This window comes from Astyanax mexicanus, chromosome 12 (genome assembly GCF_023375975.1).
Source record: "Astyanax mexicanus isolate ESR-SI-001 chromosome 12, AstMex3_surface, whole genome shotgun sequence".
In the NCBI taxonomy this organism is placed as follows: domain Eukaryota; kingdom Metazoa; phylum Chordata; class Actinopteri; order Characiformes; family Acestrorhamphidae; genus Astyanax; species Astyanax mexicanus.
The window spans coordinates 10,128,764-10,156,227 of NC_064419.1; the positions used below are offsets into that span (position 1 = coordinate 10,128,764).

The 27,464-nt window shown below is 40.4% G+C and overlaps 1 protein-coding gene across 2 annotated transcripts in view; it reads right to left on the minus strand.

Moving 5' to 3' along the window:
- Window positions 1–2,101: 2,101 nt before the first annotated feature.
- The window catches only part of LOC125806215 (helicase ARIP4-like), a 57,003-nt gene continuing 31,640 nt past the window's right edge, over window positions 2,102–27,464 (minus strand). For both annotated transcript variants that reach the window (XM_049486207.1, XM_049486206.1), the window contains exons 5-21: window positions 25,819–26,045; window positions 24,305–24,487; window positions 23,902–24,035; window positions 16,534–16,730; window positions 15,913–16,255; window positions 14,900–15,077; window positions 14,182–14,394; window positions 13,972–14,090; window positions 13,700–13,812; window positions 12,611–12,710; window positions 12,266–12,471; window positions 11,516–11,697; window positions 10,125–10,321; window positions 8,331–8,533; window positions 7,055–7,144; window positions 6,829–6,921; window positions 2,102–5,831 (exon numbers count right to left, since the gene is read on the minus strand). In XM_049486207.1, coding sequence (XP_049342164.1) covers window positions 4,876–5,831; window positions 6,829–6,921; window positions 7,055–7,144; window positions 8,331–8,533; window positions 10,125–10,321; window positions 11,516–11,697; window positions 12,266–12,471; window positions 12,611–12,710; window positions 13,700–13,812; window positions 13,972–14,090; window positions 14,182–14,394; window positions 14,900–15,077; window positions 15,913–16,255; window positions 16,534–16,730; window positions 23,902–24,035; window positions 24,305–24,487; window positions 25,819–26,045 — 3,734 coding nt within the window. In that variant the 3' untranslated portion in view covers window positions 2,102–4,875. The remainder of the gene's footprint in view (window positions 5,832–6,828; window positions 6,922–7,054; window positions 7,145–8,330; window positions 8,534–10,124; window positions 10,322–11,515; window positions 11,698–12,265; window positions 12,472–12,610; window positions 12,711–13,699; window positions 13,813–13,971; window positions 14,091–14,181; window positions 14,395–14,899; window positions 15,078–15,912; window positions 16,256–16,533; window positions 16,731–23,901; window positions 24,036–24,304; window positions 24,488–25,818; window positions 26,046–27,464) is intronic.

The window sequence follows — 27,464 nt, forward strand, 5'->3', positions numbered from 1 at the left end:
TGAGAGCTGGAGTTCAGAGATAATCTTAATCACTCAGCTGAAGCTGCTGTGGGAGAGGGTGTGGAGATACAGGAGCTACAGTAGGTCTGAGATGGTTCACCTCACACATTACTTGACTTACTTACTCTCTCTTAATAAAGAACACTCGCTACTTACTACTAGCTCTTGGCTATAGGTATGGGTTCATTTTTCTAATATGGACGTATGATAAATGATTACGTATTTCCATTATTATTGTGATAATGTGATAAAAAAGCTGCTATAACACCTTGAATAACAGCAAACATAAGCTACGTTACCCATATGCAGCAACAGAGGGAACTAGCGCTTTACATTTGCAGCCTGTGGTGACAAAACTGGGCTAAAGGTAGAGTGAGGTAGAGCTCCACAGTGAATGCACACATGAAACTAATTACACTTAGGGCGTTTTCACACCAGCACTATTTGGTCCGGTTAAAACGAACTCTGGTCCGTTTGTAACTTTAGTGCGGTTCGATTGAGCCGGTGTGAAAACAGTAATCGCACTCGGGTGCGGATCAAAAGAACCGGACCGAGACCAGCTAGAGGAGGTGGTCTCGGTCCGGTAACAAACGAACTCTGGAGCGGTTCGCTTGTGGTGAGAACGTGATCCGGTCTCGATCGGATCCAGCTATTAAATATAAGCCATTTATTTGAGCTAAACTGCTGATAAAGCAAGCACAGTTTAAACTGATATATTAGCCAGATAACACTAATTACCACAGCTGTGAACAAACACTGTGTCCATGCACGCGCTGCATTCACTGCTCTGTTTATTATGTATAAATCTGCGCTGCATTCACTGCTCACAGTCGCGTGACTCTGTTTATTATGTATAAATCTGTGCTGCACGTAGAAACACTGTGTTTGAAAGTGCAGCGTTTCAGCGTTCAGTGTTAAAGCACAGATTTTGTGCTGGAACACAAGATCTTCTCGCTGTATTTACTTTTTCGTATATTTATATTTAACGTACTCCCGTGTCAGACAGTTCTGACCAATCAGAGGACACAGGCTGCTCGCGTGGTTTATTGATGCGCATTTTGGTGCGTTTACATTTATGCCTGTGTGAAACCAGACTGAACAGAGCAAGAAAACGCTCCAAGTAAACAAACTCATTAACTGATTCGGACCAGAGAAACCAACTACAGGTGTGAAAACGCCCTTAGACTTAGAATGGGTACAATTAGTACAGCCAAGTCAAGTGTACGTTAACAACCTTTAATGATTTTAAACTAATTTTTAGTGTCTTAATTAGTTAATGTTAATAATGTTCTACATCGATCTTAGCACATTCAGCAGTGCTAACAGTGCAACATTCTATTTTTAAGAAAATAGAATATAATTTTTTTTAGTTATTTAACTTTTTTGTTAAATAAAAAAGTTAAATGTGTTTATTCATAGTTTTGATGCCTTCAGTGAGAATCTACAATGTAAATAGTCTTGAAAATAAAGAAAACACATTGAAAAAGATAAGGTGTTCCCAAACCTTCTGGCCTGTACTGTACATCATCCATTTCTGCACTTTAGGCCTTCAGGAACACATTCCAAGTTAGAACTTTGGGTACCACTTTAAAATAAGACTACCTTCATAAAGGGTTTATAAATGTTTACAATTAGTTTATTAATAGTTACTAATTAGGTTGTAAATGCCTTAAAAATCATTAATAATCAGTTATAACACATACGTAGAAAGGGCAACAATATAGATGGCTGTGAGTTCACTATTGGACAAAAAACAGGTCATTGTTGTCCTTTTACGTATGTGTTGTAACAGATTATTAATGACTTTTAAGGCATGTACAACTTAATTATTAACCATTAATAAACTAATTGTAAAACATTTATAAACCCTTTATAAAGGTAGTCTTATTTTAAAGTGGTACCGGACTATAATGTAGCAATGAATTGTTTCAGGTGTTCATTTATCAACGTATTTTAACCTCTTCTTTCACATACATACATTTTTCATTTGTTTGGCTTGTGGTTTTGCATTGTCTTGTTGAAATATGCCTGGCCTTCAGGTGGGTGTCTACCAGACACTGATTTGGATAAGTAAACAAACATACAAACAACAAACAAAATATGTATTTACCATGATTCAGTTTTATTTACAAACTTAAAAAAAAAAAAGTTCAAAAAAAGAAAAATCAGAGAAAAATCAGGTCAGTTTGATTTGAGTGCTTTCAGATTGATCTGTACATCTGACCATTTCACCTTAATGAACAGAACACAGATCTGCTCCTCACACCCAGCCTTTTCTCGAACAACATCAATAAATACCTCGATTCAAGTAAAGAGTAGTAAGCAAAGGACATGGAACGCTGGGGCATCGTTCACATCTCAGCCGTGACGCTCTGGGAACATGGTAGAGCTGTCGGCCTAGGTCACTGCTTTACTCTGGAAATACAAGTAACCGCACTGACCACAACTGACCCTTGTTCATTGGTCCATAAGCTTTCACATGCTTTAGCCAGGTGGCAGTCATACACACACACATACACGCACACACGCACACCCACACAAACACACACACACACACACACACACACACACACACACACACACACGCACACACACACACACACACACACATCCCTTCAATCGTTTACAGCTGAGGCATCTTTCTGCGAGAACGTGAGCCCCTCATAAAAACAAAAATGTACAAAAATAAAAAATACAAACAAATAAATACACATTGTTATAAATAAATTAATTTGGTAAACTGACAAATGGCAAAGAAAAAGAATAAAAACAGGTACGTTTATTCCGTACGCAAAGAATGATTACATATTGGAAAAAAAGAGAGATAAGAGAGACGCGATAATGTACGATTCAGATGTTTCTGGAACAGTTGTCCAATCTGCTTCGAGCGCAGGGGACGTCAGCGTTTCGCCCCGCTAAAAAAGAAAAGCAGGGAGAGTAGCAGAGCAGTGTGGGGTACGGGTGGGCCTGAGCGGTACATTGTCTGTAAATAAAGCAGATCAATGCCACGTATGGATACAGAAATGAGGCGAGATGGTGTCAGCAGTATACAGTTTACTGTATAGTACCGTTTGTGCACAAGCAGTGCTCATATTTGGTGTCAAAAATCAGATGACTTGTGGAATTCTCCCAAATTTACAACCAGACAAGAAGCGAGTTGTCTGATTATATCCTTGGTTGCTGGATACTGGAATGAAATTTGGTGGATTTGGTTTAATGGAAATTATACACTCTTAAAGATAAATGTGTTTAAATGGTTATTTTCTTGTGATTTCAGTTTTTGCAATTGTGAAGTAGCATTTTTGAGGGTACTTAGGTATTTAGCCCCTAAAATACACATAAATTAAGAGGGTAAAAGCTAGATTGCTACCTCAGGGTCATGCCAAGCCAGTTACGCATATGCTTAAAGAACTGGACAGCTCAACACACTTGGAGGAGAACACTAATGGCCTATTCTGTTACGTCAAGGCCACTTATGCTTTTGAACATAGCACTTAGACTGTTGCTCCACCTGGAAGTGCTTGGAAGTCCATTCCAATTATAGTGTTCATCTTTAAGAGCATACTCTATTTGGGAAACTTGATTGTTTTGGCACACATTTGACGTCATTTTATCATTTGATTTTGGTTTGACTCAATTCATTTTCATACATTATGGAAGAAGCGTTGTGACGTTTCAGCCACTGAAGTGTCAGAAGCGGGAAAGGTTGGGGTGAAAAATTACAGGAGTATTACAGGAGACAGTGACCCACATAAAGAGACTAGGCAAAGTCTGCACATCTTAGCTCAGCTTGAGTAAGACTTGGAGTGAGATGTAGGCATTAGGAGCAGTGCTCCTGAACCCTGCAACCCTCACCAATACATTCAGTGAGACAGCAGCACAAGGCATCAGTGTTTAGTGTACGTTCTTTGTATCAGTCGCCACTCTATTCCCAAGTAATTTAAAAAAAAGAAAAAAAACTTTCACACATTTCACACATTTCTTTGATCGGGACTAGTTCCCTTTATCCTGTATCGTAGTAGGCTGTAAGAGGGTTCACCTGCATGTGACCAGTGTTCACAGAAGAAACAGTTAAAACACCATTCAACATTACAGAGATTCAAAAAGGAGTGGCAAGCGTATTCACACACGTAAATGAATAAAGTCTTCAGTCTAATGTCTGTGTCTAAGGCCTGTGCTTGCAACACTGTGGTAAAGGCGGGAAGTAAAGATACATTCTTATGTTTTTAAGGTCTTCTGTTAACATTTTCTCTCTCTCTCTCTCTTTTTTTTGTCTTTTTAATGTCCGTCAGTTGTGGATATACAATCTTCTCGCCACGTTCCAAATTCTCAACCGCTCCAGGCTCAGTTTTTCTATTTTACTGGATAAGAAACGTAACTGTGGAATTTTTAAAACCTTGTTTTTCATGATTATGACCCATTACGACTAATCAAAAACACTGATAAATATCTATCACACAATATGTGATATTGTATCTGTTTAAACTTGCTAACTTCACTAACCAGGTTAATAAATTCTACTAGTTCTTGCTATAAAAAAAAAAGGTTTTCTAACTGTTTTTAGAAGAAATCCCCTGGCTCCCACGATTGAATCAAACAAACCCACAATGTCCCACTAGGTTACGCACTTTTCACTTCTGTTTTTCAAGAAAATATTCAGCATAAGGATTTTTCACTTTGTCCAGTTTCTCAATCACAATCCTTTTCAAACTACATTGTTTTACTAACTTGTAACCAGTTGCAACCAGTAATATCATGCCTGGCTCAGCTTGTCCAATCACAGTCTTAGTTCCAGTCTTGGTTCTTAAGGTCAAACTCTTAAACGGCTCCTTTCTCCTCATGCTTTTTACATGGACCTCCGAAACCACTTCCCTCTCATTGGCCCATCACCTCAATAACATCATCGTCGTTATTGCAAGCATGCTCATCGCCCTCAGCGCCGTTCTCTGCAGCCAGGTGAAACTCATGAGCGCTGCCTCGAGGGCTGGTGGAAGTGTAGGGAGGCAGGAAACTGGAGCCGGCAGGCCCTGGCGTTGCTGCCGACAGCCCTCCAGACAGCAACAGTTGGGGATACATACCCATGGGCTGTCTGTAGGGCAGAGAGAACCCGGGAGGCAGCACTGAAGGTACCCCAGGCCTCATCAGGAACGCAGGAGGAACAGTGAAAGAGGAAGAAGAAGAAGAGGAGGAGGAAGAGGAGGAGGCAGTAGCTGTGGCACTAGAGGTAATGGTGCTGCTGCTGCTGCTAGAGGAGGATAGGGGAGGGGAGGATCTGGGCAAAGGTCCACCCCCTGAACTATAAGCATCAGCAGAGACGGGAAACATGAGGCGGGGCTCGCCGAACGGGGCATGAGATTGGAAGTAGGATGACCACATGCTCAGGAGGGTGGGGTTTAAAGTTGGGTTGAGACCAGGATTTAAGCCATAGCCACCCGGGAACGGGTAACTGTGAGCAGGAGGTGGAGCAGAACCTCGGTTCTCCGCAGCCAGTTGCTTAGAGGAGTGCTCGTTGCTTAGAGGTGATGCAGATTTGCGCTTGGTGCCCCGCAGGTCCAGAGGTGCTTCAGTGCAAGGTGAGGTAATGACTTTTTGAGGCAGAATTTTGATAACGCCCATCTCTGAGGCTTTTTCTGGAATGGCCTTTCCTGAGGGCGGTGGGCTTGGGGACTGGGCTTTGGTGTATCGCTGAAGCTCGCTCACAATCTCTGGGCCATCTGGGGAGAGGGGTCTGGCCACGGCCTCTGGTGTGATAACTGTTGGCACTTTGTGGTCAGGCGACACGCTGCCATTGGTGCCAGTATCCATGGATGTCTCCAGTGGAGCTGAGACTTCTGTGAGAAAACGAGAAAAAGTAAATTAAAGACAGGGTTTTTATATTTGAGTCTTTGGTTTTAAGCCTTAAATGATTAACTCAAACATTTTGCTATACTTTTTAAGTGTAATCACAGGGTTCTTTGATTAATAACCTTTACATACATGTTTATTTCTGTACCTCAGCCCATTTTTGTTTAAATGCCAGTCTCCACATATTATTTACAGGGCTTAAAGCATCAAAGCAAACAAACAAATCAATTGCCTGAAGCCCTAGATAATGTCTGGTTATGAACAGAAACTAATGACAAACTGTGTGAGTGCCCCTTTAATTTCTACGGTGGTCACTGGCAAAATATGAATCTTCCGCCATTATGGAACCAAAAAAAGGGACAGAACGGATATACAGCTCTGGAAAAAAAATAAGAGACCACTTAAGAATGATGAGTTTCTTTGATTTTACCAAATTAAAAATCTCTGGAATGTAATCAAGAGGAAGATGGATGATCACAAGCCATCAAACCAAGCTGAACTGCTTGAATATTTGCACTAGGAGTGACATAAAGTTATCCAAAAGCAGTGTGTAAGACTGGAGGAGGAGAACATGCCAAGATGTATGAAAACTGTGATTAAAAACCAGGGTTATTCCACCATATATTGATTTCTGAACTCTTAAAACTTTATGAATATGAACTTGTCTTCTTTGCATTATTTCAGGTCTGAAAGCTCTGCATCTTTTTTGTTATTTCAGCCATTTCTCATTTTCTGCAAATAAATGCTCTAAATGACAATATTTTAATTTGGAATTTGGGAGAAATGTTGTCGGTAGTTTATAGAATAAAACAACATATACCTGCAAAGAGCAAAATTGGATAAACTGATTCAGAAACTGAAAATTTTGTATGTATTTATATGGATTATGCTTATGTTAGCTCGATAACGGCATTTGTAACAACCCTGATTATTAATACCATACGACCACCAGTCGATACAAGACTAAGATGAAACAGGCCGTACCTCTCTTTGTGGTTGTACTATCCTCTGCTTGCTTGACTTTTCCAGCTGCACGGATAGCAAAGATCCTTCCATCACTTGTCCGAATATAGGTTCCTGATTAAAAGGCACAGAGCGACCCATGTTAACATATACAGCATATCATACAGCTATCAGCCCAATATGTGGGTAAATAACTCAAACTAGTCTAAGAGAAGACAACTGAAAAAGAAAGGGATAGAGAAATCACCTTTAGTTCCTCTGATGACGTGAATGCTCTCTCCTGCACTGATCGTGGTCTGCATGTCTGAGGAACTGTTAGTACCAGGAATCACAATATCTGGGAAAGAGACCAGAGAGATCAGATAAGTTTAGATTTTGTTTTGGGTTAACAAACTGCCACCACATTGGAGACACTACCAAAAAACTGTACTTCATGCTATTCTGTTTTATTAGGACCAAATGGTCCGAAGCGAGTTTTCAGCACCCTTGTAACACTGTTTGTACTATTATACTATACACATATATTTAACCAACCATGCTGAGAAAACTGTCTCAGCCCTGTATGTATGTAATATATGGTGAAGTGTAGTGGAAAAGATTTCCAAAGACATTTTGACATGTGAATGTGAATATAATAGGTGTTCTTTATATTATGTTCATATTTCATAATGAATGGACCAATAGAAATGCTTCAATAGTATTTAAAATAAAATATTTTCACACTCAAAAAAGTTAAGAAGACTTTTTCTCTATTCCTGTAAAGTTAATATTTTGGAGATGAGAGGTTTTTAAGTGATTGCATCTAGGGATGTGACGAGAGACGATACTGGGTTCACGAGAACGAGACGAGACAAGACGAGACGAGATTTAAAAAAACATTAGGAAACTCCAAAAATGAAAAAAATTATATGACGCAAACACAACAGACTGGTTTTTCTCACAAATTGAGTCTATAAAAATATCACTCGCCTCTATCGCTACTGTGTTGCCAGATCTCTCTTAAAAAGTCCACACTAAACTTTTTTCTTTTCTTCCCATGAACATTTTTAAGCTCGACGAGAAATATCGTCATGTTTTAATCTCGTCAAACCCCTAATTGCAACAATATGATATACTGTTTGCCTGAGACCCCACCTACAAAAATGCTAATATTTTTTAAAAATGAAGGTTTTAGTCGAACAGTGGAGCCATGTGTACGGGGTAAATGCTGTTTTATGAAAACGCTTTTTTGAAGTCGCCCAGTGAGTTTACAGTATCTTAGCTTGTTCACAATGAGCCTGCACCTTAATTGTTTCCGATGTCTCTGCGATTTGCAGATTAATATTCTATATATAAGTTTACAGCTTAATTGAAATTTACTCTCACGTTACACAACACACCAGAGGTGCCAAAATGCTCTGCATTCAGTTTTTTTTTCTTTTCAAATCCTCTTGTTATTCAGTAGTACTGATAAGAAGACACTGCTAGTTTGGACAAAGATATTTTTAAAAATACAGAGAAAAACCTTGAGTTAAAGTAAGCACCTGTGGTGGTGACAATCTTCTGTACAAACACTCCAGCTTTCTGCAGGTAGGTGACGGGGAAGTTGACGGTGGGTTTGGAGCCGGACGTCGTCGAAGAGGGGGTGGGGATCTGCTCTGTCTGCCGTGGGATTTTGGGAGCTGGTGTTGCTTTCGCTGGATGAACGCTGGTCATTGGCTTATCCTCTGGCCGTGGAGGAGGACGCCTGAGAGGGAGATGCAAATAACAACAAATGGTTAACTATGTTGCGTGACTTGCAAAAAGAATATATATATATATATATATATATATATATATATATATATATATATATATATATATATTTTTTTTTTTTTTTAGGAATGCCTTACTAGCTAACTAACTGCCTAGCTTGAGGCCCCCAGACAAAGCACCCCATTAAATTCTGTAGTGGTCAATGCAGGAAAGTCCAGCAACACTAATCAGAATCCCCCTCAAGGAGGCCCCTCCCACTAGTTCTGACAGGAGCAAAATATGACAAATGTGAAAGCAATCATGAAGCCAGAAAGCAAGAAAAGAAAGGAAGAGGAGGAAAAAATAACGACACCGGTAAGTGATAATTTACAGGGGATAAATAAATCTTCATTTTTCCAAAAATGGTCACTGTGACATTTAATCCAGTGCCTCTTCTATATGATTTTTTTCAGTTAGTTATTAAGGAGCAGTAAAGTCACTCCGCTAAAGTACAGCGTCATACAGGAGTTTTAGTTTAGTTTTACAGCACCAAGACTGAAGTAGCATTAGCATTAGCTGCTAACAACTATTTCCCCATTCAGAGGTGAGTATTATCTGCCTGTAGCCTGCTGCTAATCCCGACTAGCATTGCTGGCGCAGCATTAGCATTACCCGCTAACCGTGCTAGCACTTTCTTCATTCAGAGGGAAGTATATTGGACTGTAGCCTGTAGTGCAAGCTGATATTGTCCTGGCTTACTGGAGCACTCAGGGTTCCTCAGAGTAGTGCTCTGGGGCGGCGTTAAGCGTGGTTAGCTGCTAATGCTAATGCTCCAGCCTTAGTGCTGGAGGAATTTGGGAAATAATTTTGTTTATTTACCCTACCTTTAGTTAACTTAGTTAGCTACCCCCCACCACCACCACCCAGACTTACTTAATTATATAATTATAGTGTCAATTCAAATTCGCCTTTTAATCCAGTGCGCCTTAAGTATGAAAATAGACGTTCATTGATAGTGCACCTTATAATTTGGATCGCCTTATAGTGCAAAAAATTGTGATATATGGGTTATTTTTATGTTAGCTAAGCTGGTTGCCAGGTAGTCAATGCTAGACACAAAAATATTTTGCATTGGTCCCCCAAATGCCTTGAAACGGCCCTGATTATTAATTTTATAATTGATTTTTTTAGGAAAGCCTTATTAAATAAAACTGAATTTTAATGTTAGACCTGAAAATAATTGTTCTTCAACAATAAGAGATAGAAAAGTGAATTTATTTGTATCCCCCTGAACCTGCAATTTATTTTACTATAATTTTTATTTTCACAGACGTTGCAGTGTCATAACCACTCCGCTACTGAAATAAACACAATAAAATCAAATCTCTCCCAGGTTATTCACAGTGTTTACAGCTTCATGTTTTCAGAAAGTGGTTTTCCACTCTTTTTAAAGCTCCTTCATGTGACTCATGTGTCTAATTTACCACCCTAGAGAATAAACTCTAAAATGTCAACAGTTGATCCACTAAAAGGAACTGTTTAAAGCTTAATGCAGCTTTAGTATCAGGCAGTAACAACAACAAGAACAGCTAAATAACCCCTACCAGTTCCTCTGGCTGAAGGCAGGGATGTTGGTAAGGCTTTGGTCGCTGGCTGGGTAGTAATGCGCGTATGACGGACGCGTGTAGGGCACAGACGCCCGCTTCTCCTCCTCGTAGCTTTTCTTGGCTGCCTGCTTTTCCTCGCTGGACAGTTTGAGGTCACGCCGGTCCATCAGTAAGGACTCGTGGAAGAAGGGTTGCTGAGAACAAGAGAAATAAAAGGGACAAAATGAAAATAAGCTCCTGAAAGTGAAGTGAAGGGAGTCTGCTGTGTGTGTTAGAATAGTAATAATGCTTCAATTTAGAGAACAGCTCTGCTAATCGAGGCTATGCTTTGAGGTCACTTTCTCTCTGAGTCGAACTGAGTGGCGAAACATTTTAAACAAGGCTGTATTTCTTAGGGCAAACAGCTAAACTGGCAATGAAACCATTGATTATATGTGCAAATGAAAGGCAATAAATCAATGGTCTTCGGGCATCGCTACATGTCCTGAATTCGTGTCCCTTACATTTTAAGTACCTGAAAAAAAATGTATATCTTGGTATTTTTTAAGATTCTGATGGTTTCACGGTATATCACTGTATTTTTATTATTTTATTTTATTTTATTTGTATTTTTTTGCATGAATGGGCTTTTATTTAGGGTTGTGACATTCTGTACTGTTAGAAGAACATATAAAACACTAAAGCTTAAAATAAAGGCTTTGATCACTATAGGGTTTACTTTGTCCCACAAAATTACACAATATATAAAAGAATCAGACTGCGTTAGCAGAAAACCAGGCCTGATTCTGGGCTCATATGGGGGACAAGAGGAACCTTTTCTGGGCTGTGGATTGATTATGCAAATTCTATTCATCTCTTTTTTGAGTGAAAAATAGTTGCTGTTTGCCATTGTTTTTCTATTTTACTTGGATAAAAACACTTATATAGTGAGGAACAGCAGAAGGAGCTTCTCAGATAAAGTGCATTTTTCATGTTTCTTGAGCTACTCATTACTCCATTACTCATTACTCCAGTGTAATTCCAGCTTGTAATGCTAACTGTCTAGCGTTAGCTAGCGAGCTGTATATGCTTTTTTGGCGGTGCTGTCCAACACGATGCTCCGCAGCACCTCTAGTGGTGTGGCGGTATGTAAAAAACGCATATTGATTAATTATCCCTTCGGTATACCTGATTAACTATTTTAGACCTAAACTTCTCTGCCTTAAGATGAATAACTGCATAATAAGTCTAATCTTCAACTGGCTAAATTACAGGTTTACAATACCAACTATCAAGCATCCAGTAATTGCTATACAAATTTATATATAAACGGGTTTTGTATAATCAGTGTTCTCCACGTGATAATCTGTATGAACGAGTGTCTGCAGAAGCATTATAGAGAGTGTTACCCTGGTAATGAGATGGGGATATCTCAGACAGGCCTTCCTTATGACTGCCTCCATGTCTTCCTGTGGGCGGAGCAAGCGAGAAGACTCTGTGGGGTCAGGCTCCTCCTCCACGAAGTGCAGCAGAGACTCCACCTCCCGACGAGTGAAGGTCAGAACGGGATTCAAGTCATCTATCACTCGATCTGATGGAAGGAGGGGGGAAAATCAGATAACCGGGATTCGAACCAGCGCCTTATCCTGCTGGAAGGTTTTATTTCTCTCCTGTAAAGTTGCTGTTTTGGAAATGTTGCATGTTTTTCATTGGAAAGCAACACTATGCAGGAAACATCTTATTGTGTGAGATTAATTCAAATCTTATCTCAATACTACTAATAAAAAAAATAAAAAAATGTACGGGTTAACAAACCTCAAAATCGACGACAAAATACTACAGCAAAATAAAACAGCTTAAAAACACACTCACACCCACAAAACACAAATCTACATGCAGTAATCCGTACAGCATTGTACAGTACATCAAATGTATGGCATACACCCACTGACGCTCTCACATAAGGCGTTTTTAATGCATCATCGTCACAGCTGTCATTGATTTCTCCCCTGCGAGCCAAAACATCAGTGTTCCAGCCTCGATTGTTTACAAACACATAAATCCTGTAAACCAATTACAGCTTCAGAATGAAACACTGCATTATCACCTTCAGCTGAACGACCTAAAGAGATTCTAATGGGGTCGCTCCAGACTCTTACCAGACATCCCCTGTTTGGAGATCTGCCGGTCGTAGATTTTCTTCTCCAGGGTGAAGTCGCACACTAGCCTGTAGATGTGGCACGGCTTGTGCTGCCCGTAGCGATACACGCGGCAAACAGCCTGGGCGTCGTGGCATGGGTTCCACGAGGCGTCGAACACAACCACGCGATTTGCACCAATCAGGTTCACACCTAGGCAGCCGGCTCTGGAGGACACAGACAAAACACACACTTGTTGGAGGCAAAATCAGTGGGTTTAGCCATAATAATAGCTTGAATTATAAAGAGAATGACTGTATTAGAAGGTAGGTGTGTATTTGTGTGCCTGTATATGATGTGCCATACCTGGTAGACAGCAGAAAAACCCAAGCCGAGGTGTTTGTTGGGTCATTAAACTGGTTGATAAGCCTCTCTCGCTCTGACACTGAAGTACTGCCATCCAGTCCTGAAAAAAGTTTCAAAAAGTGAAATTAAACAAACAACTATAATGCAGTACCAGTCAAAATTTTTTCCTACATTGTAAATGAATACTGAAGTCATCCAGACTATAAAGGAACACATAAGAAATTACTGTCTCCAAAGAAACAAGGCAAATTCTTATAAAAAATATAAAAAATGCATCTCAAAAAATTAGAATATCAATAAAATTGCTACTTTATTTCAGTATTTCAGTTAAAAATGTGAAACTCATATAATATATAGATGTATTACACACAGAGTGATCTATTTTAAGGATTTATTATTATTCTTTAATTGGATCAACACCAGCAGATGACATGTCTCCCCAAACCATCACTGATTGTGGAAAAACTTCACACTAGATCTCAAACAGTTTGGACTGTGTGTCTCTCCACTCTTCCTCCAGACTCTGCTCCCTTGATTTACAAATGAAATGTAAAATTTTACTGATGATCAGTGATGGTTTGGAGAGTCATGTCATCTGCTGGTGTTGATCCACTGTGTTTTATTATCAAGTCTAAAGTCAGTGCAGTTTTGTTTTCCCACAAAATCTTACAGCACTTCATGCTTCTCTCTGCTACTGACAACTTTTATGGAGATGTGGATTTCATTTTCCAGCAGGACGCTTTGACACACTGCCCACACTGCCAAAAGTACCAGTTGGTCTTATAATATAATATAAAAATTTTCTGAGACATTGATTTTTGGGTTTTCATGGGCTGTAAGCCATAATCATCAACAATAAAAGAAATAAACGCTTAAAATAGATCACTCTGTGTGTTTAATACATCTATATAATATCTATATAATAATCTATAATGATATTCTAATGTTGTGAGATGCACTAATACATGCACCACAATTTGAGAACCAGTGCTTTAGGTGTTTCAAACCACAAAACCTATGTGCCACACGACCAGTAGATGGCAGCAGTGTGAAGAACACAGTCAGAATAGAGATGTAAAGGATGCTTACTGTAGTAGTTGACATTGCGGACCCAGGGCTGCTTGAGTCCGTTTTCACTCTGGTCGGGAACTGGCCTTTTGGCGAGGAACTCTTCGATGACTGTAAGAGTGGACAGACTCTGGCTGCAGAGTGTGTGTATATGTGTGTGAGAGAGAGAGAGAGAAAGAAGGCAGACAGGAAATAAATAGATATGAAGCAAGAAATAACACAAGAACACAAATAAATACGTTTTTTTTTCATTTGTTCTATTGTTAATTAGAAATACAAGTGTGTGCACGTACCTGAAAACTAAGATTTTGTCTCCTTTCCTGACGCTTTCATCAATAATGTGAAACAGCAGGACCATTTTAGCTGAATTCTCCAGGATGCCGGTCTTATAGCCTGCCATAATCTCTTTCGCCTGAGAAGAAAACATAAAAATGACACTCTAATGACACTTAATGTGCTTTATTATTTCTGCCTTACACTTTATATGGAAGTCTAAAACTTACCCATTCATATGTGATAACCTGATTGGCTTTCTCCTGAAGCTGAGTTAAACTCAGCCCTCCTTCGCTATTGGCTGAATCTGCAGGCTTGCCCTTCTGATTGGTCACCGAGCATTGGGCACTGCTTGTGGTGATGTCATCCAGATCCAGGTCTTGCTCACTGGCCAGATTCTCCTTCTGAAGAGCTTCATACAGGACATCAGGATGGTTCCAGATCTACAGGATACACACACACACAAAACAGACACAGATATGATAACACAATACAATAAGAAACAATGAGAAACAATGACTCCTTAAACCACTAAACCATAATCTATATTTTTTGAAAAACACCAATCCTGCTTAAATTTTTAAAAACATTGCCTAAACTTAAAAAACTATTTTATTGCACTAATTTGTGCCACTGCAGTGCTGTCACAGGTTCAACTGTGCTATAGCCATATATTACATGTTTGTGTACTTTGGTCACAATAAGCAGATCAGACAATCAATAATACCGCCCCCCTGCTGACATTCAACTTTCTGCACTGCTGCTGCTACTGATCAGCCAATCAGCTCTCCCTCCTGCCCTGAATCTAAACCCATACATCACCCAGTGCCCCTCTCAAACTACCCCTTCCATTTTTTAGCTTTTTCAAATTAGAGGGTAGAGTCAGCAAAAATCAGGTGGTTTAAGTTAAAAATCCTCTTTTTGAAGACACAAAAATGCATTACTCACCTTGCAGCAGACGCAGAAAGCTTTGAGGGGGTTCAGACTAAGCCAGCCAGTATTGCCAGCCTCTCTGAAGCGGTTCATGAACTCTGTGTATAGCGCCCTCTGCAGAGCTGACAGACGCACCAGGATAATGTGCTCCTGCTTCTCTGGCAGCTGGGAGCGCAGCACGTCGTGTCCACGCCTTCAAAACAACAAGAACAGACAGACACACACATGCAGAGATACATCACGTTAGCATATAATAATACCATAGTGCAGCGATATTTAACTGGTGGGTCAGGAAACAAAAGTGGGTTGCGGACACATCTGGGGAGGTCGCGGACAGCTTGTGAAAAATACAAAAATGTAAAAAAAAAATAAAATAAAATAAAATATTTAGAACCAATGCCATATACAATATGCCCAGATACGTTGAATTTACTTAAAAATTTTGAAGAAACCTTTTGCCTTAAAAAAAGTTAAGTAATGGGTAAAGAAAACTCAAGTTAGCATAACTTAGAACATCAAGTTATTACAACTAAAGGGAAAGTTGATTTAACTTTTTTATTTTTGTTATACTGTAAGACCGGATAAGTTAAATTTACTTAACTTTTTTAAGGCAGCCGGTTTGCTAATTTTTTTTTAGTAATGGGGAATGAAAACCTGAGTTAGCATAAATTAAAACATCAAGTCATTACAACTAAAGGGGAACTTGATTTATTTCTAAGGAATCCCAGGAGGAATCACTACACACTGATGGTGAGGGTCAGAAACTGTTGGACACACCCAGTATGAAAATAGATTGTGAGAGAAGCCAATAGAAAAGAAGCTCTTAATGGCAACAGATTAAACTTAAAGCTCTCCCACCTGCCCCGCCCCTAAACCCATACATCACCCAGTGCCCCTCCCAAACTACTCCTCACATTTTTTACATTTTTCAAATGTAAGCTGAGGGTAGAGTCAGCAAAAATCAGGGGGTTTAGTGCCCCTTTAGGGTATTCTAAAACTCCTCCCACTTTTGCTGTCTTTGTACTCACCTCTGGACGAACCCTTCCAGCAGGCTGTGCAGCACGTGGCTGCGGTAGCGCATGAGCTGGACGTCTTGTGCAGTGCTGTCCACACACAGGCCGTTAAGGATGGGCCTCTCGAACATGTTGCTGAACTCCTGCCGCGTGCCCAGGAAGTCGGGTCGCACGAAGTCCACCATGCACCAGTACTCCAGCAAGTTGTTCTGCAGCGGGTAGCCGGTCAGCACCACCCTGCGTCTTGTGTGGATGCCCTTCAGAGCCTGTGAGGTGCTGGCGTGGCAGTTTTTAATGCGGTGGCCTTCGTCACAGATGACCACGTCTGGACCAGGCTGAGAGAGAGCTTGCTCGATGCCTAGAGATCAGAGATAAGAGAGAGAGAGAGAGAGAGAGAGAGAGAGACATAAATATATACATACAGCTTGTCTAGTACCTTAGATAATTCCTGCCAAATGAATAGGACTCTCAGTAGAAGACAAACATGAACCTCCTGGCACCATGCCTAATGCCGAGCATGAGCTAGAAAGGTACCAAGCAACCCATCACTAGGCTGAGGAGCAATCCAATACTTTTGGGATTGTTGGAGTTGGAGAGTTGGGGATGAGGTATCAGAGAGAGATGTTCCTGGCTGACCTTTCAGCAGCTCCTGGTGGCGGTCCTCCTCATCCAGGTCAATAATGGCAGGTCCACTCGGCTTCTTATTCTTCTTCTTTCTCCCAGCAACAAAGCTTTTCTTCAGTGAGAGCAGGCGGTACATTTCATAACCCATTAGCAGCACACCGCCATCTCTGTACCAATCTTCCACCACCTTCGCGCGGGTGGATGTGGTCCTAAAACAGAAAAAAAGGTTACAAAAAAATTGATCTGTTAAAATACTATAAAAATAAATACGTTCTGTAATTTCTGTGTGCAAATAAAAAGCAACTTACACTATAATAATAATTTAATAAACAATTATTAAACAACTTTTTATGACTTTTATGCCTGTACACATTTTTTGTATAACTGTACACTGCGCAGCTTAATGTAGAGCGTGTCTTCGCTATTGTTAAGCTGTGAAAAGTACACTTTGCATGGCTTTAAATGCACACAAATGGCATGTGATAATTCTCTTAATTAATCATGGGTGTGTTTGTTTTGGGTGAAATGTGAAATAAACCAATCAGCATGTCACTTGCCATTCCCTTTAAGAGTCAGGTGAGCTCTGACTTTGGTGGATTGCTATTTCAGGGGTGTAGCTAGCTACCTGGATGTAAATCATTTAACACTAACTAAAGTAATATAATAATTACCTATATTTTGTGTTAATGTAGAGTGATGTCATTTTATTTCATTTTTTATTCTGGCATGCTGTATGGGTATGTGCACTGCTGGTTCATGTTCGTGTGTGCATAACAGGTGGGGGTGTTTGTGCGTTGAACCAACACAATTTACTTCCAAGATATATATGAACATCTGACTGCTAACATCTGCCTAGGGCAGGGGTGTCCAAACTACGGCCCGCGGGCCATTTGCGGCCCGTTTCCTTTTTTGGAGCGGCCCGCGAGGTATTTTAGAAATAGAATGAAAGTTGGCCCGCTGTTAAGCAGGTTTTTATAATGTGAGATTCAAAGTTTGAACGCTAGGTGTCAGAAACGGGCCAAAGAGTCTAAAAGCGGAGAGAGTGCGCATTTCTAGCGCAGAAAAACGGGGCAAAAGAGTCTAAAAGCGGAGAGAGTGCGCATTTCTAGCGGGCCAAAGAGTCTAAAAGTTGCCGTAATTAAGGAGTTTTATATTAAGAGACATCATGAAATTAAACATCAATTTGAAAAATCTTAGTTTAGACAACACTGTCAAAGATAAAGATAGTAAGTCAAATGGTGTGTAAATGAAAAAAGTATTATTTCATTATTTGTTTTATTACAGAGTCTGTGGCCCGTGACTTCAAATATATTTCTCCTTCTGGCCCCCAACAAAAAAAGTTTGGACACTTCTGGCCTAGGGGTTTTTCAGTCAGTGGGGCACTTGTGTGTTTTCCATTGCCAAGATAGCAATATGCCAGAAATGTACCTGAACACACATCATTTCCAAATCACCACGCCCATCAGCATAGATATATTCACAAGATGTGTTGCTATTTAAGCGACAAAAGAGCACACGGCATGGAAATAGACTGTTGGCAGGGTGTAAGATAGCAATGAGCATTGCGATGTGCCTTGCACAGGGTGTACGATAGGGCTCTATATCTGTCACTACATTGTTTGATCAGCATGTGTGTTTTCTTTTTTTTAATATAGAGAAAAATGAAATAAAAATGGCAAACACTGCAAAAACAGTTTAGCAATAAAAATGAAAAAAGTGAGAGTTGTGACAGCTTGGCATTATTGGCTGCAATGTTTGAAATGGGATGAATTAGTGCTTATTGTTATTTACAAAGCACTGATAAGTAACATTCTGTCTAAATAAACATCTAATGTGAAATTTGGATGTATAGACATTAGTTATCTATAGTTATCTATATCTACATTTGTTGGTTTTACATTACTGATATTTTTCCCGGTCACACACTTTCCATATTTAACTTTTTTCTTCCCTTGCAATTACAGTCAGGTCAGAATAATAAGACCATAATTAATAACCACCCCACTGATTTGGTGTAAAGTCTCGTGAACTTTACAACTTTCAGATAAGAAGACAAAATCAGAATCTAAACATAAGACACAGTTAATATGTGGATTAATCAGGCTCAGTGAAACACACAGAACTCTGGGTATGCCCCCCCAATCCTCAGCCCACTGATCCCACAGACCACCTCACTCTTACATGAGTGAATGAACGTGAACACCTTACTCGTCTCTTGTGATGAGAGGGGAGCGTGTTAGAGAGGGCTATTGGTGAGGCAGAATGGTGAAGACAGAGAAAGAGAGAGAGAGAGAGAGAGAGAGAAGTGGGCCACGGAGCAGATGTGTGTGGGCTGGATGGCTCACTCAGAGATATCAAACTGTGAAAAGTGAATCATCAAACATTAATCAACCCAGAAAGAGCCCTTATGCTCCTCGATGAAGATTTTTTTTTTTTTTTGCAGAGCGAGGACAAGCCATCTCTGCTCTGTTTGGAAAAGCTGCGTCCAACTTTCCGGCTTTTTTAAAGGGACAAAGTTAGCCAGCCCTCTTGCTTTCAGGTCCATATGTTAGCCACAAATCAACTGGGAGCATATTAAAGAGTACAAATTCATCAGGATCTGAGCTACAGTCTCAGGAGAGTGATTATTAGGCCCACGAAGAGCGATATGAAGCGTGGTGCTGGCAGTAATTTGCTGAGATGTGTTTTTGACTTTAACGCAACAGTTCAGCCTTGCTTCGGTCTCAGCTGACCATTATGTAAATAGCTACAAACAGTAGTATCTGATTTGGATTAGAATTACAATATACATTATTGTGTTGTGTTTGTTTTATTATGTTTTCTTTTCTATTTTCTTTTTTTTTATTTCAAAATGTTCCCATTTTCTTCCCAATTTACACGGCCAATTACCCAACCCACTCATTAGGACTCCCCCTATCACTAGTAATGCCTCAACACACCAGGAGGGTGAAGACTAACACATGCTTCCTCCGATACATGTGAAGTCAGCCACCGCTTCTTTTCAAACTGCTGCTGATGCAGCATTGCCGAGCAGCGACTCGGTTCCGGTACATCAGCTCACAGATGCCCTGTGCTGCAGACATCACCCTAAGAGTGATATGGGGAGAGAGCGCCATCTACCCACCTGGATGAAGCAGTGCAATTTTGCATGATGGCAAAGCTGCATGAGCTGGGGTTCGAACCTGCGACCTCCCGCTCATAGTGGCAGCGCATTAGACCGCTGGACCACTCAGCGCCCCCCTTATTTTATATTTTCTACATTGTAAATTTAATATTAAAGACATTGAAACTATAAAAGGACCGCATACGCAATTATGAAGTAAGAAAAAACGTGATAAACAAGCCAAGATATGTTTTATTCTTTAGCTTCTTCAAAGTAGGTAGAACCTGTAATGGTTCTACAACCATCTTAAAGGAGTTCTAGAGATGCTGAGCTCTTGATAACTGCTTTTCCTTCACTCTGCACGCACTCCAACTCATGCCAAACCACATGGGTTGGGTTTTTATGCCAGGTGTTTGTGAAGATAAAACATTTAAGTGTTCCTTAATAGTATTTAAATCTTTAATATTAAAATACAATGTAATATAATATTACAAATAAAGAAGAAATATTAATGAGAATGTGTGTTCAAACTTTTGACTGGTCCTGTATGTCCAAATGTTTGTGGACACCCTTTCTAATAAATGCCTTTAGCTACCTTGGGGCCCATCGTACACCCTGCGTGTCGCGATGCTAATTGCTATCTTAAACCCCAATCAACATTCTATTATAACGTTTGTTTTCACGCCTTGTGCATGCGTCGTTAAAAAAGCGTCCGAGTTTAGGAATAAATCTACACTGATGATCTTGGTGGCGGGAAAATCAGGTGCGCCACTGACTGATTAAAACCAGGACAACAGTCCACAGTCATCTGCGTATCCATGACTGGATCACCATGCTTACTCCGCACGCCAAGCAAAATACCACATACCATCACTTCTTTACCACAGCTAAAAAAAAAAACCTCGGCCAGAGCTTAATCAATCACCTATAAAATAAATTAGACCTAAAAATGTGCACAGTAACTATAAGTTATTATTAGTTGTATTTTTGTCTGACATTTAGAAGGATTTTAATTTATGTTCAGTACTCATTAAAAGTAGCTTAATATAGCAGATATAGGCATTCTGCTGTTTGAGAATTTAACAAATGCTTATTCTTACTCATTCTCTCTCACATCCTGTAATTTTTGGAAATAAAAAATGAAAAGATGAATAATTAGGAGACTAATTTAATCTGCGCAAAGTGCATATGACCAGTGTGATATAGCTCGCTAAAATAGGTCCCTTGATGTTCAAACCAACTCCTGATTCATACAGGGTTGGCGCTAGACGTTTGGATGGAACAGTAACATTACCTTGTTGAATAATTGAATTATAAGCTGTTTCACAAGCTGAGATTAGCATAACGTAGTTAACTAAGTAGCGTTATAGTATTTATCTTTACCTCCGTGACTTAAATTACTGATATTACTGTCGTTCTAAACTGACAGATACTTGAATCAGTACTGTGTTCTCCGGCGTGGCGCGTGGTGTTTATGTTAGTGGCGGTGTATATCGTGTGTTAGGGGGAGTGTAGGCGGTAAAGATGGCTGTGTCCCAAAAGTCGTGCCTGTTTAAAACAACACGCCCAGTAGGTCTCTCGCCTCTGTAGCACTGGAGGGCAAGGTCAATTGTGCTCTCTCAGGGCCCTGGCATCTGATGGCAAGCTGCATGACCGGGATTCGAACCAGCAATCTCCCGATTATAGTGGCAGTGCTTTAGATTGCTGGACACCACTTGGCACCCTAAGATCCAACTTACTCTTACTCTAATTGGCTAATGCAACTAAATATCTCCGCTTTTAGACTCTTTGGCCCGTTTTTCTGCGCTAGAAATGCGCACTCTCTCCGCTTTTAGACTCTTTGGCCCGTTTTTCTGCGCTAGAAATGCGCACTCTCTCCGCTTTTAGTCTCTTTGGCCCATTTTTTTTGTCACCTAGCGTTCAAACTTTGAATCTCACATTATAAAAACCTGCTTAACAGCGGGCCAACTTTCATTCTGTTTCTAAAATACCTGACACCCCTGGTCTAGACCCTAGACAACAGAGACTGTTACTCCAACAACAGGAGAAAAAACTTTGAACAACTTTGATTTAGAAAGAAAAGTGAATGAGCAAATGTCTCAATACTGTTACAAAAAGTATTGATTGTGAAAGGAGTTATAATGAAATGGTCTGTCTGCGAGGCCCACACTTCAAAGCCTCACGTCCATAATCACATCACTTTCCTATTAATTTCTTGGTCATTTGACTGAGTAATTTGGATAGGGACTGTATAATAAGGTTTAAGACTAATAACTGAATAATAAGCCTGCAGTCGAGGGGTTAATGGTTTAATACTTGGCAGCTGCAGTTGCCTAGATATACTCAGCTTCACTGCACAGCTGAATTTACAATGCAATTAGCTTAATTAGTCCATGTGAATTAAGCCTGCGGTAACAGGTGTTAATCTGAAAAAGTGCGAAATTTTTCTAAGTCCCCACTTTTGGTCTACCATTTCACGCCAAAAACTAGTGAGGGTGGCGAGCTCCAGGATTTCTGACCCCCTTCGCCCGACTCCCTTGCCCGACGAAGGTGCACTCCGGTCGGCCTCGGAGCGAGTTCGCCCGCGCTCTGGAGGATTTTTCGTCGGGGGGTTTTTCAAAGGGGTGCCGTCGGACTGTTGAGGAGAGTGGCAATCTATAGGGGTCCAAGCACTGGAGATGATTCTCCATTCATTTCTAAGCATGGCAGAGCTTAAATAAAGCCCCATTAATAGTTCCAAAGCGGATTTTTGGACACTAATAACACGGACCCGATCCTACCCGACCATGAAGCTCCCCAGGTCGGCCTCCGTCCCGCCCCCCGCCCCCCAGGCGGTACGGAGGAAAAACCAAAACTTCCAGAGACGGTTCCAGGGGGGGTATCTCTTTTATTATTTTGACCCGACCGAATGGACTACCGAGCCCGCCTGGGTAGGCAACCGCGCGGCCCTCCGTGGCCACTGTGCGCGGTGCGTTGGCTCAACGTCTGAGAGTATAATAAGTTGGAGGTGTTAATATGATTTTCACGGTCAGTGTCTGGGATGCATGATAGACAATTCTAATAGTCGACATGTTAGATTTACGAGAAACAGAAAGGTGACTCTGACAGGGACCGTATGACTGGATTGGAGGCTTGAAAGTGGCTTCTGGTTAGCCATAGTGTGTAACACTGAAAATGGTCCAACGAGGGACATGCCATCCATAGCTCTTAATGGTACAAATGGTACCATACCTCAAGTATGATACAAATGCTGTTTGACTTAAGGGCACATAGTAGACAGCCTTCCCTGGACACTTTTAAATACCTTTGGAAGACACAGTGTATAAGCAGGTGTTCCAATACTGTTGTTCATGCAGTGTATGATAACCAAGTAGCAGTAGTACACTCTTAATGCCCACTTTCATATTAACATAGTTTGCTATAACAATTTTAATAGAAATTGAATAATAAGCCTGTAGTTAAGGGGTTAATTGTTTTAATAAGTCTCATCCTGGTGGAACCAACAAATAGGCTAATATATCAAAAGTCTCACAAATGTTCAATGATGGTTACAGGAGGAATACATCATAATCAGCACAAAACATAACTGTATTTTTTGCACTATAAGGCACACTTAAAATCCTACATTTTTTCCAAAAATCGCCTTTAAAATCACTTTAGAATCCGGTGCACCATATGTATGAGTTTTACCAGTCAGATTGTAATGAGCAGTAGCACTGCTGGAGCAGTATTAGCATTAGTTGCTAACAGCACTAAGTGCTATCTTTTTAAAGCTATCATGCTGCTGCACCCAGCCTTAGTGTAAATCTGGAAATCTACGCTTACTGTATATGAATGGAAGCGCTTTACTCACCCAAATAAACAGTTTTCAGAAGAGACATTTGTGCAGATTAACAAAATGTTTTTTTAAGGATTACAGTTTTGTTTACTTAGCTTAGTTAGCCCCCACCAACACCCAGTTGCAAGATCTGATGAATTAGAAGGAAGACATGGAAACACCCCTGTTCCTTACTAGTGTTGCATAGTGCGCCTTATAATCCAGTGAAAAGAAATATGGTACATAAAAATAAGAGTCTCTCCTGTTCAATGAGTAATAAGATCGGACAATCAACTCTGGTATATATTTAATTATTGTACACAAAACCATCCAAACTAATCTATTTATAATAAGCACAATAATCCACGTATATGTATATTGCTTTGTCCATGTCTGTACAGTATGTGTGTGTGTGTGTGTGTGTGTGTGTGTGTGTTTGGGGAACATTATTTTTACTCACTTGTGCTCGTCATTGAGGATGTGCACCTTAAAAGTGCGAGGCAAAATGTAGGCAGGGTCAGTTTTGGGGGGCAGGGCTTCAGGGGGCGGGAGCCACAGGTTAAACTCAGCCAACCAGTTCTGCAGCGTATTCACCTGCACCGACCAATGGGAAGCAAGAATAAGGGAGAGAGGGAGAAAGGGGAAAAACAGCCAAAAGAGGAACGACAGAGTGACAGAAAGAAAGAAGGAGAAAGAAAGGAAATGAAAAAGGGAGAGGGTGAGAGATGGACAGAGGTCAGGCCATGCATATGTTTATGCGATTATGTAAAATGCTACATGAACACACACGATCAAATAGACCCGCTGGCACACACACGCACACACACACAAACACAAACATGTACACACAAACACACACTCACAGGGACGATGGCGAGCACGCTGTGCGCTCCGGTGTGGCGCAGGAGGATGTCGATGAAGGAGATGACCTGTAGAGTTTTACCCAGGCCCATGCTGTGAGCCAGGATACAGCCCAGACCAGAGCTGCTCTTAAACCGCTCCATAGACTCCACCAGATTATCATACAGAAACCGAATACCACCAATCTGAGAGAGAGAGAGAGAGAGAGATACAGAGAGAGAGAAAAAGAGGGAGAGGCAGCACGAGATACAGCGAAAAAGAAAGAGAAAAAGAGAGAGAGAAAGAGAAGCAGCCAAAGAGAGATAGAAAAAGCGAATGAGAAAAAGAGAGAAAAAGAGAGAAAAAGAGAGACAGAAATGGTGAAAGGTAGAGACAGAGAAAGACAAATAACAGGAGACACAGAAAGAGATAAAGAACAAGTAAGAGACATAGAGGTATGAAAAGAGAAGAAAGAGCAAGAAAAGGAGAGTTACAAGGAGATACGAGTAAATGAAGGGAGAAAAATAGAGAAAAACGAGATGAATAAAGAAAAAGAGGAAAAAGGAGATAAAGCAAAAGTGAGAAAGAAGAGAGATACAGGTGGATACAGGTAAATGAAAAAAGAAATAGAGAGATACAAGATAGGGGCAGACAGATAAAGAAAGTAAAGGTTGAGAAAGAGAGAGATAGAGATAGAGAGAATTGGTTAAAGGTAGAGACAGAAAAAGACAAATAATGGGAGACACAGAAACAGAGAAAGAGTAAGAGTGAGATATAGAGAGATAAAGCGAGAAAAAGGGAAAAAAGTGATAAAGCAAGAGCGAGAAAAAGAGAGAGTTACCAGGAGATATTGGTAATTGAAGAGAGAAAAATAAAGAGATAAAAGTTAGAGGCAGACACAGAGAGAGATGGTGAAATGTATAGGCAGAGAAAGATAAATAAAAGAAACAGAAAAATGTAAGTGAGAGATACAGAGAGATCAAGACAGAAAAAAAGAGATAAAGAAAGTGAGAAAAATAGAAAGATTCAAGATGGAGGCATACAGAAAGAAATGAAAAAGGGAAAAATAGAGAGAGACAGAAAGAGAAAGGGTGAAAAGAAGTGGCAGAGACAGAAAGTTAGAGGGAGAGAAAAAGACATGAAAATTATGCGATAGAGAGAGAGAGAAAGGATGGCAGAGACAAAGTTAGAGGGAGACAGATTAAGAAAGAGAAAGAAACAAAGAGAGAGAGAGAGAAAGAGAGAGAGAAATGTGCAAAAGACATAAAAACAGTACAGGAGGGAGAAAAAGTGAGAGGAAAACCATAAATGAACTGATTAGACATCTTTTCACATTTATTCTTTTATTCCATAAAAGACACCATAAGAAAAGCTTCTCAGACGCATCTCAGATGACAGCGTTAGACAATGTTTTAAAACAGCAGCTTTTATTGGTTCCTGAAGGTGTGAAGACTGAAGCCTTTCTGATGGTGTCTAATGGAGTCGACAGACTGACTGACAGATCGTTGTCAGCTTGATTGACAGCTTGATAGATCACCTGGTGGGGTTTGACGGCGCGGGCGAGCTGAGGGGAGAGGTAGAGGTCGCTTTCATCCGCTGGGTGATTGACGTTGATGAGGACACGCCCCTGAGCGTCTGGTTGGTTGAGTGCGTCGTTAACATGTGCTCCGCTGCTCTCCCCAGTGGCCGTCGACTCTGCGTCCTCATTGGTCGATGATGATTCGGGCACGATGTACGAGGCGGTGTTCTCACCTGAGCTTTGGTCTGTGACATTTACACATATGCGCATATAGACAAAGAAAGAGAAATACACAGAGTGTATCTGTGAATGTTTTGTGAATATGAGGAAAAAAAAGAAAGTCAGATTTTTTTTTCTGTGTGTGTGTGTGTGTGTGTGTTTGTGTTTATAATTATACCAAATTTAAATCCCAATCTTTACGCAGAATAGGAATATGTACACACAATTCAGGTATCATTATCATCCACAGGCTATGATACGTTACACAAGTATGTATTTGTTAAGATAGAGCGGAGGAAGTGGCGAGAGAGATAAATGTGTTTGTGTAAAAGTGTGTGTGTGTGTGTGTGTTATGTAAGTGGTTGAATGGTGCTTACACAAGCTGGATTTAACAGTGTGTAGAGTCTTATGTAACCTAGGCAGATATGTCAGTGCTGAAAGCTGGCACACAACCAGGGGCAGACACACCTCTGCTCCACAGACCCAGTTTTACACACACACACACACACACATACAAACTAATACACACTAACAGAGATCTAAAGTCTAATTTTGCCAAGTATGCCACACAGTGTGTGTGTGTCTGTAACAGTGGGGAACAGTACGTTCAATACTCCCTTCAGTTTAGTCACCATAGCACCTCAATTTCCATCCAACTTTAATCTCCTAGTGTGTGTGTGTGTGTGTGTGTGTGTTCTAATAGCCCTTTATATAAGTTAACTGACTTGAATATTAATGTGACTGATATTGATCCCATTTACTGAGAGCACACACACAAAAAAATCACTGAGTGTGAGTGTTGTCTTGTTCTAGACTTCTAGTCAAGAGAACCATAACAGGGTAGAGTCAAGCAGTCCCCCTTACAATTGAGTTATTAATTTTATATACCATCATTATGTGAATAGATATGATAAGAGCAGAAATAAGAGGAGGTATTGTGCAGATTTAAGTCTCCCAGTAAGAAACTGACTGCGCTACGTTTCTTTTTAGAAAAGAGAGAGAGAGCGAGAGAGAGAGAGAGATATAGAAAGAAGTAGAGAGATAAAGAGAGGAGAGAGAAATACAAGGAGATACAAATAAAATGTAGAGAGAAAGAGAGAGGCAGCCGCAGAAAGAGAGAAAAAAGGCAAGTGAGAAAAAGAGTGAGCGAGAGAGAGAGAAATGTTGAACGTAAAAGACAGAGAAAGACAAATAAAGGGACAGAAAGGGAGAAAGAGTAAGAGAGAGATAGAGAGATGAGAGAAAAAGAAGGTAAAAGGATACAATAGGACAAAAAGAGATAAATAGATCCAGGGAGATATAGGTAAATGGAGAGATACAAGCAGACAGGCAGACACCGTGAGAGAAAGGTAAAAAGTAAGAAAGAGAGAGAGAAAAAGAAATAGAGATAGAGAGAAAGAAAGTATGAAAAGAAAAGAGAAAGACAGAAAGTTGTAGGGAGACAG